Genomic DNA, 17,353 nt, shown 5'->3' with positions numbered 1-17,353 from the left:
GACAATCTGCACGACAAATAAAGCTAACTTTCTCGTTGCAACAGTTAGTCACTGGACGTTGGACGAGTGTGTACAGCTGTTTTGCGTCGAAAGCCGACCGGTGGTCGGATGCGACTCTTCTTTTCATTCGAAAATCAGAACCTGGCCATCAGTAGTGTATCACCATCGAATGCTTAATGTAGTGATTTCTCGAAACGACAAAAGCTTGTAAAACAAACAGCTTCGCTGTACTGTTGCCTAATATGTTAACGGATGGCCAGGAACAACTTTGGTCTGTAATGAATGAGTTAGGGTTTTTCCATTCGAGGCACTAATTACTGCAGTTTTAAAAGTCACCTAAAGTATAAGCTCATCTCTCCATTCAAGAAAAACAAGCATCAGAGTTTCGGAAAGTTTGCATGCACGACACCACCATCGATGATACTTAAACAAACAGAAAATGAATTGCAAAACAGAACCACTGAATTGCAAAACATAACAACGGACAGCTTGTAAAAAGCATGGTGATGAGCTTCTTCAATCCAATCAAGGAACCAAGCATCACAGTTTCGGCAATGGTGCATGTGCAAATCAGCAAACTGTGATACTTAATCAAACAACTTCACTGTTTTGCTTAGTTTAAGAACGGATGGCTAAGAACAACCTCGTTAGTGAGTATGAAGTCATCTCTTCATTCAAGGAATTAATAATCAGAGTTTTAGAAGTCTCTTACGTGCGATACTACTATCAACGGTACTTAATCAAACAGCCTCTCAGAATGGCCTAGTTTGAGAACGGAAGGCTAGGAACAACCTTAGTAGTGGGTCATCAGTTGAACTTTTCATTCAAGGAATTAAGCATCTAAAATCTGAAAAATAAAAAGAAGAGCTCTTTGTTAGAAGTTCTTATTTTTATTTTTCCTCAACTTCTATTTCTTTTCTTTTTTTCTTTTTTTTTTTTAATGATAGTTTTTCTTTTTTTTTTATCTATTTTGTTCGTTTAAATTAATACAACAGGCGTTTTAGGTCGTTTCTGTAACATTATTTAACACTTTAAATTGTAATAAATATTTGAACAGAAGAAAATCCTTTTCGTAACGTTAAAATGTCATAAGAACATTTCATCTTTACCAAATACGCTTGTAAGAATAGTTTCACTTTTAAAGTTTGTTGTATATGTCTTTTAATTTAGTGAATCGCAATTTGGATTTTTTTAGGCGCACATCTACTTTAGTTGCTTTTTAGAAAGGTCACCAGAGTTTTCTTACACAGCTCCTGCAGCATAATCTTTAACAAAATACTCTTTTGAAAAGTTTTACATTGAAATAAACAAAAGCCATTTGCGTAAGTAGAGATAAATTAGAGAATAAAAAGTGCATAAACGCCTCGCTACTTTGATGAAGAAGAAACGGATGACTAGATGCAACTTTTTAATTTCGTGTGCTATCTCTTTCGATTAAGGTACTTTTTGAATGTTTTTTCAAAGAAATGTTAGCGTAGTTTTCCTTTTTTAAATTTAAATCATGTTTAAAGGTAGTTTTTGAATGTTTTTTCAAAGAAATGTTAGCGTAGTTTTCATCTATTAAATCTAAATCATGTTTAAAGGTAGTTTTCGAATATTTTTTCAAAGAAATGTTAGCGTAGTTTTCCTCTTTTAGATCTAGCTTATGTTTAAGGTAGTTTTTGAGTATTTTTTCAAAGAAAAGTTAGCGTAGTTTTCCTCTTTTAGATCTAGCTTATGTTTAAGGTAGTTTTTAAATATTTTTTTAAAGAAAAGTTGGCATAGTTTTCCTCTTTTGGATATAGCTTATGTTTAAGGTAGTTTTTAAATTTTTTTTTAAAGAAAAGTTGGCATAGTTTTCCTCTTTTGGATATAGCTTATGTTTAAGGTAGTTTTTAAATATTTTTTTAAAGAAAAGTTAGCGTAGTTTTCCTCTTTTAGATCTAGCTTATAATTCAGGTAGTTTTTGAATATTTTTTCAAATAAAAATTAGCAAAGTATAGTTTATTTAGCATGACATCATAAAATACTAAACTCAAAAAGGCAAGATAAAGTATAAGATAAACGTAAAATAAGATATAGATGAAAAAAATGTTAGGCTGCATAAAATCAAAAACTGCATTGCCTATCATAAACACAAATGTCTAGTGAGAGCTTTTAAAGTTCGTTCTTTTCGTCTTTTAATTTGGTGAATCGCGATTTGAATTTTCTAAGGCGCACATGTCTTTCAGTTGCTTTTTTCTTAAGGCAAGGTCGCCAGAGTTTTTTTACGCAGCTCCTGCAGCATAATCTTTAACAAAATACTCTTTTGTATTTCATTACATAGAAATAAACAAAAACCATATGCGTAAACAGAGATAAATTAGAACGCAAAAGTGCATAAAAAGCCTCGCTACTTTGCTATAGAAGAAGTGGATGACTAGATACAACTTTGTAAATTCGTGTACTATCTCAATGGATTAAGGTATTTTTCGAAAGTTTTTTAAAAGCATAAATAGCGTAGTCTTCCTCTTTTAAATCTAGCTTATGTCTATGGCAGTTTTTGAATAGATTTTCAAAGAAAGGTTAGCGTAGTTTTCCACTTTTAAGTTTAGCTTATGTAGCTTGACAAAACAACACACAAAAAGACAAGATAAAATATCAGATAAACGTAAAATAAAATATAAATGAAACTAAAGTTAGGCTGCATAAAAAACAAACAACTTAATAATCTACTAGACATGTTTAAGTTGAATTAAGTAAAGTCCTTTGCGCAAATTTGGGTAAATAAGAGAGTAAAAATCCATAAAAAGCCTCGATACTTTGCTGAAGAAGAAGATGACTATATGCAACTTTTTAAAATCGTGAGCTATCTATATCGATTTAGGTCCTTTTTGAATAGTTTTTCAAAGAAAGGTTAGCGTAGTTTTCCTCTTTAAAGTTTAGCTTATGTAGCTTGACATCACAGAACACAAAAAGATAAAATAAAATATAAGACAAACGTAAAATGAAAAATAGATGTAGCTGAAGTTAGGCTGCATAAAAAACCAACAACATAATAATCTACTAGGCATGTTTAAATTGAATTAAATAAAATCCTTTGCGCAAAAATAGGTATGTTAGAGAGTAAAAGTGCATAGAAAGCCTCGCTACTTTGCTGTGAAAGAAGTGGATGACTAGATACAACTTTTTAAAATCCTGTGCTATCTCTATCGATTAAGGTAGTTTTCGAAAGTTTTTTCAAAGCAAAAATAGCGTAGTCTTCCTCTTTTAAATCTAGATTATGTCTAAGGTAGTTTTTGAACAGCTTTTCAAAGAAAGGTTAGCGTAGCTTTCCTCTTTTAAGTTTAGCTTATGTAGCTTGACATCACAAAACACAAAACTCAAAAAGACAAAATAAAATATAAGATAAACGTGAAATAAAATATAGATGAAGCTAAAGTTAGACTGCATAAAAAAACAACAACGTAATAATCTACTAGAATCTAATAAAACCCTATGCGCAAATGTAGGTATGTTAGAGAGTAAAAGTGCATAAAAAGCCTCGCTACTTTGTTTAAGGTAGTTTTTGAATAGTTTTTCAAAGAAAGCTTAGCGTAGTTTTCCTCTTTAAAGTTTAGCTTATGTAGCTTGACATCACAAAACACAAAACACTAAAAGGAAAGGTAATATAAAAGTTAATCGTAAAATAAAATGTAGGTGAAATAATAATCTTCTATATATGTTTGGATTGAATTAAATGAATTCTTTTGCGTAAATATAAGCAAACTAGTGAGAAAAAGTGCATAAAGAGCCTCGCTACTTTGCTGCAGAAGAAGTGGATGACTATATGCAATTTTTTAAAATCGTGTGCTATCTCTATCGATTAAGGTAGTTTTCGAAAGTTTTTTCAAAGTAAAAATAGTGTAGTTTTCCTCTTTTAAATCTAGCTTTTGTCTAGGGTAGTTTATGAATAGATTTTCAAAGAAAGGTTAGCGTAGCATTCCACTTTTAAGTTTAGCTTAAGTTGCTTGGCATCACAAAACTCAAAACTCAAAAAGAAAAGATAAAATATATGATAAACCTAAAACATAATATAGATGAAACTAAAGTTAGGCTGCATAAAAAACCAACAACATAATAATCTACTAGGCATGTTTAAATTGAATTAAATAAAATCCTTTGCGCAAATGTAGGTATGTTAGAGAGTAAAAGTGCATGAAAAGCCTCGCTACTTTGTTAAAGGTAGTTTTTGAATAGTTTTTCAAAGCAAGTTTAGCGTAGTTTTCCTCTTTTATGTTTAGACTATGTAGCTTGACATCACAAAACACAAAGCTCAAAAAGGCAAGATAAAATATAAGTTAATCGTAAAATATAGATGAAACAAAGTTTAGACTGCATAAAAAACCAACAACATAATAATCTACTAGGCATGTTTAAGTTGAATTAAATAATGTCCTTTGCGCAAATTTGGGTAAATAAGAGAGTAAAAATCCATAAAAAGCCTCGATACTTTGCTGAAGAAGAAGATGACTATTTGCAACTTTTTAAAATCGTGAGCTATCTATATCGATTTAGGTCCTTTTTGAGTACTTTTTCAAAGAAAAGTTAGCGCAGTTTTCCCCTTTTAAGATTAGATTATGAAGCTTGACATAACAAAACACAAAACTAACAAAGGCAAGATAAAATATAAGGTAAACGCAATATAAAGCATAGATGAAACTAAAGTTAGGCTGCATAAAATAAACGGGTAACAATACTCTTCTATGTATGTTTACATTGAGTTAAATAAAATCCTTTGCGCAAATATAGGTATGTTAGAGAATAAAAGTGCATAAAAAGCCTCAGTACTTTGCTGTAGAAGAAGTGGATGAGTAGATACAATTTTTTAAATTTGTGTGCTATCTCTATCGAATAAGTTAGTTTTCGAGAGTTTTTTCAAAGCAAAATTAGCGTAGTGTTCCTCTTTTAAATCTAGATTATCTCAAAAATAGATTTCGAATAGTTTTTCAAAGAAAGGTTAGCGCAGCTTTCCTCTTTTAACATTAGCTTATGTAGCTTGACATCACAGAACACAAAAAGATAAAATAAAATATAAGACAAACGTAAAATGAAAAATAGATGTAGCTAAAGTTAGGCTGCATAAAAAAACAACAACATAATAATCTACTAGGCATGTTTAAATTGAATTAAATAAAATCCTTTGCGCAAAAATAGGTATGTTAGAGAGTAAAAACGCATAAAAAGCCTCGCTACTTTGTTAAAGGTAGTTTTTGAATAGTTTTTCAAAGACAGGTTAGCGTAAATTTCCTCTTTAAAGTTTAGCTTATGTAGCTTGACATCACAAAATATAAAACTCAAAAAGACAAGATAAAATATAAGATAAACGCAAAATAAAATATAGATGAAACTAAAGTTAGGCTGCATACAAAACCAACAACATAATATTCTACTAGTTATGTTTAAATTGAATTAAATAAAATCCTTTACGCAAATATAGGTAAGTTAGAGAGTAAAAGTGCATAAAAAGCTTTACTTTGCTGAAGAAGAAGATGAATAGATGCAACTTTTTAAATTCGTGAGCTATCTCTATCGGTGTAAGGTAGTTTTTGAACAATTTTTCAAAGAAAAGTTAGCCTAGTTTTCTTCTTTTAAGTTTAAATTATGTAGCTTGACATCACAAAATACAAAACTCAAAAAGACAAGATAAAATATAAGATAAACGCAAAATAAAATATAGATGAAACTAAAGTTAGGCTGCATACAAAACCAACAACATAATATTCTACTAGAAAAGTTAGCCTAGTTTCCTTCTTTTAAGTTTAGATTATGTAGCTTGACATCACAAAACACAAAAAGGCAAGATAAAATACAAGGTAAACGTAAAATAAAATAGAAGTCAAACAAAAGTTAGGTTGCATAAATACAAAAACTGCATTGCCAAAAATAGAACTTGTTGTCTAGAAAGACCTTTTAAAGTTTGTTTCTTTCGTCTATTGACTTAGTGAATCGCGATCTGGTTTTTCTTAGGCGCGCTTGTTTCTTAGTTGTTTTTTTTTGTAAAGAAACTTTATTCAGACGTTTTTTTTACGCAACTCCTTTAAAATTATTTTTAACAAAGTATTCTTTTATACGTGTTTACATTGAAATAAAACCCTTTGCGTAAATAGAGATAAATTAGAGAGCAAAAGTACATAAAAAGCCTCGCTACTTTGCAGAAGAAGAATTGAATGGCAAGATTCGTGTGCTTTCTCTTTCGTTTAAGGTACTTTTTGAATATTTTTTCAAAGAAAAGTTAGCGTAGTTTTCCTCTTTTAAGTTTAGCTTACGCAGCTTGACATCACAAAACGCAAAAACCAATAAGGCATGATAAAATACAAGATAAACGTAAAATAAAATAGAAGTGAAACAAAAGTTAGACTGCATAAAAAAAAACAAACAAACAAAAAACATAATATACTTCTATGTATGTTTACATTGAACTAAATAAAATCCTTTGTGTAAATATATGAAAAAATAGAGAGTAAGAGTTCATAAAAAAGCCTCGCTATTTTGCTGAAGAAGAAATGGATGTCTAGATCTTTTAAAATAAGGAACGTTTTGATTTCTTTTTCCGAAAAATGTTTGGAGCAGTTTTCCTTTTTTAAATTTCACTTATGCAGTTTAACATCACAGGAAATATTATTTTGCTTTTTAACAAACTCTTAAAAACATCAGAAGTAATTCTAAATGCAACTCTATTAAAAGTTTTCACAGAATAACAAAACGACTTCTTTTTTTTTTAAAGATAAAAAAAAGTTTGAACTATCTTTAAATAAGAAATGTGAGAACAGTTTAACAGAACTTCTTGTTTATTATGTCTTTAGCGAAACAGATAAAAATATTTGCAAAAGCATAGATAAAACAAACTACACAAAAGGCCCATCTTTATTGCCAAACTGAACAAACTTATCTAAACTACATAAATGGTCTCACGATATTGCCATATTGAACAAACTTTTCTAAACTACCCTCTTTTTGAATTTTTAGCTTCATGTTTTTAATTTTGTCTTTAATATGGCTTTGGTAGGAGTACTTTTGCAAGACATGAATGAGCTTGTCACTGCTATGATTTGCCAAGATGCCAAGGTAATCTTTGTACGAGCAACTTGAGCTTACATCTGTAAACACGTCTTGCAAGATGTATGCCAACACCAAAGCTGCACATCGTGGAAAACTTCTGGTGTTGAACCATTCGTTGTGGCCAGGGCAAGCATTCAGCTTTTCAACTATTTCATCTAAAATTTTACAAACTCAAGTCATAACACAAAGTGATTAAATCAAATATTCATTTGGTTCTGAAGTAAGACAAGATTTATTCTGTTTTTTTTTTTATTTATTTTTTTTTTGTTGACCTTATTGTTTGCACTGATAGCAATAACTGGTTTTTGAAAGATTACCTAAATGGCATTGGCTAACTTCTGCTTTGTTTTCCTTTGTTCTTGGCTGAGTTGATCCTGAAATAAAATAAAACCATGTTCATTTTTCTAATTCATAAAAACCATCAACAGTTTCTAAGTGTTAGAGATGATAACAAGCTGTGCATGATTTCTAACGGTCATGTTTCTAACTTCATCATTAGAAATCGGGTAGACACAACTTTCTAAAAGTGCACTTAGCAATGATGGCTAGTTTTTGTTAACAGTTAACCATCTGAAATTGTGCAAGAAGAGGTTTGTATTTATATATCTTTGTATAAATTAGGTTTTACATTACCGATGAGTTCTTGAGTGAAAGATGGCATTTCCAACTTGATTTTTTTTCTTCTTGGATCTTTTACTTCTAAAACATAATCAGTTTAAGTATCATTCACTTGTATAAACATTTAAGCAATCACAGAATTAGTCCTGCAACAAATACATACACACTTCTGTGTTGTTTTTTTGGTTTGTTTTGTTTTTTTTACAGCTTTAACAATAAAAATAGGGCAAGGAGTTGATTTGGGCATTTTCATTTTTTGAAAGCTTGTTGAGATTTGCATAAAAGTCAAAAATCAAAAATCAAAAAGAATTTACCTCTGGATGTAGAGGCAAGACTTTGGCTAAATAGGCTACCAACAGATTGAACAGCATAAGGTGAGAGCTGCTTTGCAAGAACAGTACCAGCCTGTTGGACTGGAACAGCTGAAACTGGATCAGATGAAAGAAACAAACTGGGTTTGGCCAATGTTTGCTGAAAAGCAACAAGGCTAGGAGTCAGAGGAACAGAAAAGACCTCTTTTGAAGGACAGAAAGCGACTTGCTGAGAAGGAGAAGCAGAAACAGGTTTGGCAACCACTTGCTCACTAAAGTAAACTGGAGAAAGATTTGCATGGTGTTCAATAAAATCCGGTTCATCAGGAAATAATGTTAATGCAAGAGGAGAACAAGCTGTGCCAACAGGAACAGCTAGAGTCTGATCTACATCCATACAAACAGTTTGTTCATTAGGAACTAGTTGTGCAAGAGCAGGGGATAGTTCAAGAACTGGACCAGCGATTGTTTGTTCAGATGGAACAGACGAAACAGGAGTTGAGGTAGGTTCACACAAGAAATCTACAGCATGGTCGTTGCTATCCTCTAAAGGAACATTGTTTTCTACAGCTGGAGCAAACGGAACCACTGTGGTACAGCTGAAAGTAGCAGCACATTCTTCAGAGTCAGAACCGGAGTCTAAATCTTCCTCAAAGATGTCCTCAACCTCATGAAAACCGTACTCCTCTGCATTAGTTTGGAGCCAGTCCATCACATCCTTCTCCTTCTTTGGTGGTCTCTCAGACTTTTCAACAGTCAAAGACTCTATGACTCCGAAGGACTGTCCGATGCCCAGGGCAAAGCGCAACTCCTCTGCAGCGTTCCACTGGGACACATAAAAGCTATCCATTGTGTTCCTGCTGTGCTTCATGTAGAGTGTAGCGAACCGCTCGCGATCTTCTTTGCTGTTGTTGGCAAAGTAAGTGGCTATCGAACCGCGAATGCAAGTGGGAGTAAGACGCTTCATGGGAATGTTTACTTGGCTTTTTCTGAAGCAGGACGTCAGGCAAGAGGAGATAGCAGAGGAACCCATCTGGTAAACAGGCACTCTAGTTGCACCGAGTGTCACACATTCGTCTTTGTTGGGTCTCATCGATGGAAAAAGGGGCCTGTAGCAGTCGCTCAACTCCAAAACAGTCTTGGTGTCTGCAGCCATGTAGTGAGAGTCGTTGACAAGAAGGTCTCTGTATCTCAGCAAATAAATATCGATCAACACTTTCAAGTCGTTCGGCACTAGAATGTTTTTGGCTCCGTACTTGTATGCTGTTTTGTAGCGCTCTTGCACAATGCAATATCCACACTCACTCTTCTCAGCAGCCATGTAGTCTCTAATGTTTAAAAGAGCAATGTTAGATTTTCTTAAACTGTTAATTACAGTGACAGAGAGCAGAAGATGGTTTCGTAGAGACACAGCATTGTCTCTAGTCGGTGTAAGAGACGGCTTTCTAATCGATTCCACTAACTCTCTTACGTATGCAGACTTGCCATATTCGGTCAGCAAACTGACATTGATGATGTTGATGCATTTTTTGCTTTTCACAAGGCTCCTCCTCAAAGAACGAAAGGGCCTCAGCACTTTTTGTAACTCCTCCACCTTGCAGCGCAAACGTCGGATGGCCTCATGAGAAAGTCCGAAATAGACATTCCTGGCTTCACTGAAACGAAACAGGAGACAAAGGTAGACGAGGCGGTTGTACAACGTGTGACAAGACATGGCTTTTGTTTGGTCAAGTTCACTCAGCTTGGAATTGAGCTGAATGTTTTTAAAGTGCATGGAAAAGTATCTATCCTCCAAAACGTTGGAATTGGTGAGAGCGTTCGGGTGCAGCGTCAGCGTGCTGTCACAACATGTCAATATTTCAACAACTGCATTTTTGTAGATCTTTGCTTGTGACAAAGTGTTGTTGTTGGCTACCACAAGCCACTTTTCAAAATCTCTGAAGAGCTCATCTGCTGACTGGTAATAAAAGTGAAAAGCATCTTTGTCCAGCTGAAACAAGAGTCTCTTATCTTCTGTCAAGACGGAGGAGTTGGAAACCAAGTGCTTTAAGGAATTAAAATCAGAGTCTAGGACGGATTCGGTGTTCAGCTCTTTGTTTTCTACAGAGGTGCAGTGGTTTGCAGAAGGAGCCTCGGACGAACCAGCAACTGATGAGGGCAAGCTTAAAAGAGGATCAGAGGAAAGAACCGGAGAAGAAAAAGAGGAGGAAGGCCCAGGAGCAGAGGATGCAGAGCCTGATGCAGACGCTTGTTCAGCTACTGGCTTAATACCAAAGAAGGCAGGTCGAATAAATTGAGGGACATAGAGCTTGTCGTTGTCGTACCGCTTTGCCTCTGCAATCTTTTGTTTGATCGTCTTGGAATCGTAGAAATGAGTCTCTTTCAAGTGTATGTCCAGTCGGTCGTAATACTTCCAACATTGCAAACAGGGGTAAGGTTTTGGACAGCCGGACTTGCGTTCGAGACGAGCATGCTGAAACTTCCTGACCATTGCAGAGTAAAAGATGGAAGCTTCATCCAAAGTCCAAGAATGATCTTTTTTAGTCAAGTGTCTTTTAATGCTTGTGGAGGAATGTTTGCACAAAGGCATCGGACAGCTAACAGCGTACCTCTTCTTGGTACCATAGAAAGGTACAACCCTGTTTACGGAGCCACACGCTGCAACTAATGCGGCCCTGACTTTGCTTTTGAGCTTTAAGTCTCTCTGTTCTTGTGACTGCCTTCTTTTCTTTTTTTTCGCTTTAGAGTTCGGAGAAGGGGCAACAACAGTGTTGTTTTCTTGTGAAGAAGACATGTTCAGGTGTTTGTTTGCAACGGTTTATGCTAAAAAAAAGAAAACAGTTAGTGAGAGTGTTTTTCTTCTGCCTGCATCCAATCCTGGAATGTTTACAACTGCAGGGAAGAGCTGTGTTTTTTCGAATCCTCTGCAAAAGAGAAAAAAGAAAGAAAAGAGAGCAACAAGAAGAAACAAAGTTTCCACTAGCAAATGAAAAAGAATGAGAGCAACTAGCATTACATGCATGGTGGCAGCAGTGATTGCTATTATGAGAAGGAGAATGAGAAAAAAAAAAAAAAAAGAAACAAATAAATAAAGAGATGGAGTTTGAGAGGATCTCGCAACCATATGACTCAAAGAAAGAAACTGTGTTGAAAAAAGGCAAGAGAGGGCAAATAGAACTTGCTAACAAGGACAAATGACAGACATAACTACAACAGTAACAACTCTCATTGCAAGCATAATAACAACAGCATCAGCATCACTGACTCAGAGAGTGTTGACAAAACAAAACAGATTAAAAAAACAAGCAATGTGGCTGAACCGTAACAACAATCATTGCATGTATAACAACAACAACAACAACAACAACAACAACAACAACAACAACAACAACAACAGCAACAGCATCACTGACTCAGAGGGTATTGATAAAAAAAAACAAGCAAAACAAAAACAAACAAAAAAAAAAAAAACAAATAAAAAAACAAAACAAGCAAATTGGGTGAACAGTAACAACTCTCATTGCAAGCATAATAACAACAACAGCATCAGCATCACTGACTCAGAGAGTGTTGACAAAATAAAATAGATAATAAACAAGCAAAGTGGGTGAACAGTAACAACTCTCACTGCAAGCATAATAACAACAACAGCATCAGCATCAGCATCACTGACTCAGAGAGTGTTGATAAAATAAAACAGACTATAAACAAACAAAGTGGGTGAACAGTAACAGCTCTCATTGAAAGCATAATAACAACAACAGCATCAGCAACAGCATCACTAACTCAGAGGATATATAAAAAAACAAACAAACAAACAAACAAACAAACAAACAAAAAAAACAAGCAAAGTGGCTGAACAGTAACAGCTATCATTGCAAGTAAAATAACAACAACAGCATCAGCAACATCATCACTGACTCAGAGAGTGGTGATAAAATAAAACAGATTAAAAAACAAGCAAAGTGGCTAAACAGTAACAACTATAACTACAAGTAAAATAACAAAAGCAGCAACAGCATCACTAACTCGCAGGGTGTTGATAAAAAAACAACAACAAACAAATAAAGCAAGCAAAGTGGGTGAACATTAACACTCATTGCAACTATAATAACACCAACAGCAACAGCATCAGTGACTCAAAGGGTGTTGATAAACAAAAACAAAAGCACAAACAAAACAAGCAAAGTGGGTGAACATTAACAACACTTATTGCAAGCATAATAACAACAACACCATCAGCATCACTGACTCAGAGAGTGTTGATAAAATAAAATAATTTATAAACAAGCCAAGTTGGTGAACATTAACAAACACTCATTGCAGCTATAATAAGAATAAGAACAACAGCAACAGCAACACCATCACTGACTCAGAGAGTGTTGATAAAATAAAATAGATTATAAACATGCCAAGTTGGTGAACATTAACAAACACTCATTGCAACTATAACAACGACTACAGCAACAGCATCACTTACTCAGAGAGTGTTGAGAAAAAAAAAAAACAAAAAACAAAAAACAAAACAGAAAACAAAAATACAAGCCAAGTGGGGGAACATTAACAAACACTCATTGCAACTATAACAACAACAACAGCAACAGCATCACTTACTCAGAGAGTGTTTATAAATAAAACAAAAAACAAAAACAAAAAACAAAAATACAAGCCAAGTGGGTGATTACTAACAGCAGCAACAACAGTGTCTTTAGAAACAACAAACAAGTACAACAGCAACAACTGCTTTTACAGAGTATAACAATAACAACAACATGGCTGACACAAGTGTCAATGGCACTAACAACAACAAAAGGGTTGGAATAAAAACCTGTAGGCAAAAGGAGAGCTGCATTCAGACAAGATCGATTACAAAGAGGCTCTTCTTTAAGACAGAGGAGAAACTGCTTTTGAGGGACAGAGGGACTTTTGTTGTTGCTGTTGTGCAGAAACCAACAAACTTTTATTGAACCGAATATAACCGAACATAACCGAAAGTCTTGTTTGCTTCTGTTTTGTGCCATCAAGAAGGGAAAACAAAACATCACGAAACAAACGAAGCAAACGAAACAAACAAACAAACAAACGAACGAAACAAACAAAAATACAATTAAATAAATAAACAAACAAACGAAACAAACAAACAAACAAAAACAAATAGGAAAAATAGAAAACGCAGTACCGAAACCTCGCCATTTTTATCCTTCCTCGAGCTTTCTTTGGGCGCCAAAGACCGAGAAAGTTGAGCAAACGTGACGTTGAGGGGGGGGGGGGGGTACTTAAGGCCAGCAGACCGACCAATGGCAAGCTTAGGAGAGACCCACGTGAATGTTACATTTTCTTTCTATGTACGCTGAATCCGCTCAAAGTCTGGAATTTCCAGCATTCACGTGTCATCACTCCAGCCACCAGATTGGCCCACACTTTGCACACTTTCAAGACTAGAACTTCACTTAATCACAAGTTGAGCCAAAAAAAAACTAAGTCTCGCATGGCGACAACTTTTCCAAAAGCAAACAAAGGCAAACGAAGGCAAACGAAGAAAAAACAAAAACAAGTAAACAAAAACAAAACCGAAAAGGGAGAGAGAGAGAGAGAGTGAGTCGACTCATTTCTTTCGACTGCCTTAAACGAGAAGTCTAAAACGTTTAAAAGTTGAAAACTAAGTTTTTTAAATGAACTGCACCGAAAAAACTTTACGACAGTTTAGCTGGTTAAAAACGCAGAGGAAAATATTTTATAAAATTTAAGCGTTCTAAAGATGTTCACTTTTGTTTTTGTTTTTTTTATTTTGGTTTGTTTCTGGCTTGTTTCTTTTTTTTAAATTCTAGCGATCGAGCATATTTGAACGGTTTCATCAACCTGTTGGCGCACGTGCTCGAGAGCTAGAACTTTGATTGCTTTTGTTGTTGAGAATTGAGAATGTCCGAGCAGGTTTTTTTATCGATTTCATCGCTTGTGGCGAGGCAAAAATCAAAACGCTTTTTGGACGAAAGAAAAGAGATTAAAAGGAAAAAAGAGAAGAAAAAAAAAACAAAAAAATAGGTTATGTGTCATAAACATTTATTTTCTCACGCGATGACGTCTAGTTTTGTTACAGTAATTAAAATATGGTATCAAGTTTGTAATTTCTATCTTATTTTTAGTTACGGATAATTGCCAATTATGTCACGTTTAGTATACACAACGCTGTTTTCTTAATAGCAATATGATACAAACAAGTTATATAAAAAAAAAGCGTTCGCTCGATCTTCCTTAGTCAGTTGAACAAAAAGAAATTTTCACAACATATGATTGATTTGGTTGTCCTAGCAAGCTGTTTTAGCAAACGGCTAGAGGTTGCAACTGTTGTTCATTGAAAACGAAAAATCTAGCGTCCGCAAGAAATTTTTGAATACATAATGTACACAAAAGTGGCACTAACAAATGGAAATGTAAAAAAACTGTTTACCTTGATGCCAGACTCGCAGAGATGTTGTCGCTCGTTGCTATCGACTGCGAACAGCTTTGTTGTTTTTCGAAGTGCCTCTTTACTCTACTTATAGCCGAAGTTTTGGCTTTGAAAAAAAATACGAACGTCGTTAAGCTCAACGAGCTGCTTTAATTGTTTTTCGTGCGAAAACGAAATGCTTAAAACGGATTAAAGTGTTGGCGTAATTACACTTTTCGACCGCGATGCAGTTTGTCAACTCTAGCGTATTTTTTTGGCTCGTGGAGCAAAAGCCTCATGATAATAGCAAAGGCTTAAAATGTCTTAACATGTCAGCAAAGGCTTAATATGCTTAATAAACTGTGGTTAAGTTTTTGCGGTGCAGTTCATTTACAACTTAATTTGCAACTTGCTGGCACAAGCAAACGTTTATGACTTCTCGTTTAAGACAGTTGAGCGAAATCAGTCGACTCACTCATTCTCCCTTTTCTGTTTTGTTTTTTTGTTTTTGTTTTTGTTTGTTTTTTTTCTTTGTTTGTCTTTTGTTTAAAATGTAAAAAACTCGAAAGGAAAGTTGTTGCTTTGTTTGCTTATTGAAAGTTTTCGCCAGTTGCAAGACTTTGTTTTTTTTTTTTTTTTTACTTATTAAAATATCGAGGAAAATATTTGAGGACATCGCATTCTAATGGTGCCTTTATAACAACATCTAACGATTTAACGTTTAATGTTGTGCTCAAAAAAAAAATTCTTTTTATATCTCTCAACGGTCTCCAACGATAAAACTGCCGACCAATCGCAACGATTAAACAGCCAACCAATGGCAGCTCAGTGGTTTGAGAAGTGAGATCATTCGATTTCCTTTTATTATCTCCAGTTTGAACTAGTGCTTGGCTTGTGGTGCAGAAACTAAAACTTCCCGTTTTTGTATTTTGTTTTGAATTTCTTTGCTTTGAGCTTTTTAATCGATCGATAGCTTTAGGAGAAAAGAAGAAACCCCTCTGACGAAGTCTTGGCTTTTTTAAAAACGCTCAAATTTTGGCAAACAAATCTCATACGAAACGCTACTTTGATGTCAAGCTTTCGTTACTCCCTACTCCCTTCTAGCGGAGGGCGGCAAAAAGGTATTGCATCCTAGAGCTAAAAGGGAGGAGGGAAGCAAGTTTTTTTTCGTTTTGTTTGCTTTTTTATGTTTTTTGTTTTTTTGAGGGGGGAGAGTTAGAGGGTAAGGGGGTTAGGATTAGAGGGGGTTGGGGTTACGGTTTGGAAACCTGGGGACGAGGATATCAAGCAGGAGTTTAGTGTTAAGGTTAAAGGGTTAGGGTTAGGGTTAGGGTTAGGGTTAGGGTTAGGGTTAGGGTTAGGGTTAGGGTTAGGGTTAGGGTTAGGGTTAGGGTTAGGGTTAGGGTTAGGGTTAGGGTTAGGGTTAGGGTTAGGGTTAGGGTTAGGGTTAGGGTTAGGGTTAGGGTTAGGGTTAGGGTTAGGGTTAGGGTTAGGGTTAGGGTTAGGGTTAGGGTTAGGGTTAGGGTTAGGGTTAGGGTTAGGGTTAGGGTTAGGGTTAGGGTTAGGGTTAGGGTTAGGGTTAGGGTTAGGGTTAGGGTTAGGGTTAGGGTTAGGGTTAGGGTTAGGGTTAGGGTTAGGGTTAGGGTTAGGGTTAGGGTTAGGGTTAGGGTTAGGGTTAGGGTTAGGGTTAGGGTTAGGGTTAGGGTTAGGGTTAGGGTTAGGGTTAGGGTTAGGGTTAGGGTTAGGGTTAGGGTTAGGGTTAGGGTTAGGGTTAGGGTTAGGGTTAGGGTTAGGGTTAGGGTTAGGGTTAGGGTTAGGGTTAGGGTTAGGGTTAGGGTTAGGGTTAGGGTTAGGGTTAGGGTTAGGGTTAGGGTTAGGGTTAGGGTTAGGGTTAGGGTTAGGGTTAGGGTTAGGGTTAGGGTTAGGGTTAGGGTTAGGGTTAGGGTTAGGGTTAGGGTTAGGGTTAGGGTTAGGGTTAGGGTTAGGGTTAGGGTTAGGGTTAGGGTTAGGGTTAGGGTTAGGGTTAGGGTTAGGGTTAGGGTTAGGGTTAGGGTTAGGGTTAGGGTTAGGGTTAGGGTTAGGGTTAGGGTTAGGGTTAGGGTTAGGGTTAGGGTTAGGGTTAGGGTTAGGGTTAGGGTTAGGGTTAGGGTTAGGGTTAGGGTTAGGGTTAGGGTTAGGGTTAGGGTTAGGGTTAGGGTTAGGGTTAGGGTTAGGGTTAGGGTTAGGGTTAGGGTTAGGGTTAGGGTTAGGGTTAGGGTTAGGGTTAGGGTTAGGGTTAGGGTTAGGGTTAGGGTTAGGGTTAGGGTTAGGGTTAGGGTTAGGGTTAGGGTTAGGGTTAGGGTTAGGGTTAGGGTTAGGGTTAGGGTTAGGGTTAGGGTTAGGGTTAGGGTTAGGGTTAGGGTTAGGGTTAGGGTTAGGGTTAGGGTTAGGGTTAGGGTTAGGGTTAGGGTTAGGGTTAGGGTTAGGGTTAGGGTTAGGGTTAGGGTTAGGGTTAGGGTTAGGGTTAGGGTTAGGGTTAGGGTTAGGGTTAGGGTTAGGGTTAGGGTTAGGGTTAGGGTTAGGGTTAGGGTTAGGGTTAGGGTTAGGGTTAGGGTTAGGGTTAGGGTTAGGGTTAGGGTTAGGGTTAGGGTTAGGGTTAGGGTTAGGGTTAGGGTTAGGGTTAGGGTTAGGGTTAGGGTTAGGGTTAGGGTTAGGGTTAGGGTTAGGGTTAGGGTTAGGGTTAGGGTTAGGGTTAGGGTTAGGGTTAGGGTTAGGGTTAGGGTTAGGGTTAGGGTTAGGGTTAGGGTTAGGGTTAGGGTTAGGGTTAGGGTTAGGGTTAGGGTTAGGGTTAGGGTTAGGGTTAGGGTTAGGGTTAGGGTTAGGGTTAGGGTTAGGGTTAGGGTTAGGGTTAGGGTTAGGGTTAGGGTTAGGGTTAGGGTTAGGGTTAGGGTTAGGGTTA

General features: G+C 36.0%; 1 protein-coding gene and 1 long non-coding RNA gene across 3 annotated transcripts; one reads left to right on the top strand and one right to left on the bottom strand.

The window, feature by feature from the left end:
- Nucleotides 1-6,133: 6,133 nt before the first annotated feature.
- LOC149890462 (uncharacterized) lies at nt 6,134-15,033 on the top strand. 2 transcript variants are annotated; one of them, XR_016450716.1, is made up of 3 exons: nt 6,134-6,202; nt 7,007-7,279; nt 13,817-15,033. It is a non-coding gene; the product is annotated as an uncharacterized LOC149890462 (long non-coding RNA). The 2 variants fall into 2 exon arrangements; XR_016450715.1 differs by lacking the exon at nt 13,817-15,033 and having other exon boundaries at nt 7,007-13,216.
- Nucleotides 6,196-13,219, bottom strand: LOC149890463 (uncharacterized). Its single transcript, XM_090081738.1, has 5 exons — nt 13,168-13,219; nt 7,992-10,811; nt 7,693-7,758; nt 7,377-7,433; nt 6,196-7,214 (listed from the first exon to the last, which is right to left on the bottom strand). The coding sequence occupies exons 2-5, from the start codon at nt 10,780-10,782 to the stop codon at nt 6,895-6,897; spliced, it is 3,234 nt and encodes a 1,077-aa protein (XP_089937864.1). The 5' UTR covers nt 10,783-10,811; nt 13,168-13,219; the 3' UTR covers nt 6,196-6,894.
- Nucleotides 15,034-17,353: the final 2,320 nt, after the last annotated feature.

Source organism: Hydra viridissima, unplaced genomic scaffold (assembly GCF_058129835.1).
Source record: "Hydra viridissima isolate aposymbiotic clone 2 unplaced genomic scaffold, HvirCarnegie_v1 scaffold_3, whole genome shotgun sequence".
NCBI classification, from domain to species: Eukaryota; Metazoa; Cnidaria; class Hydrozoa; order Anthoathecata; family Hydridae; genus Hydra; species Hydra viridissima.
Note: the sequence above shows the minus strand (reverse complement) of the source record. Positions and strands in the feature narration are given on the sequence as shown.

What these genes read in the sequence shown, in the direction of transcription:
- LOC149890463 (XM_090081738.1), bottom strand. Translation starts at nt 10,782, where the DNA reads ATGTCTTCTTCACAAGAAAACAACACTGTTGTTGCCCCTTCTCCGAAC. An exon ending in TCTTGCCTCTACATCCAGAG is followed by an intron (nt 7,759 to 7,991) that starts GTAAATTCTTTT and finishes ATTATGTTTTAG; the next exon opens with AAGTAAAAGATCCAAGAAGA. An exon ending in TTTCACTCAAGAACTCATCG is followed by an intron (nt 7,434 to 7,692) that starts GTAATGTAAAAC and finishes ATTTTATTTCAG; the next exon opens with GATCAACTCAGCCAAGAACA.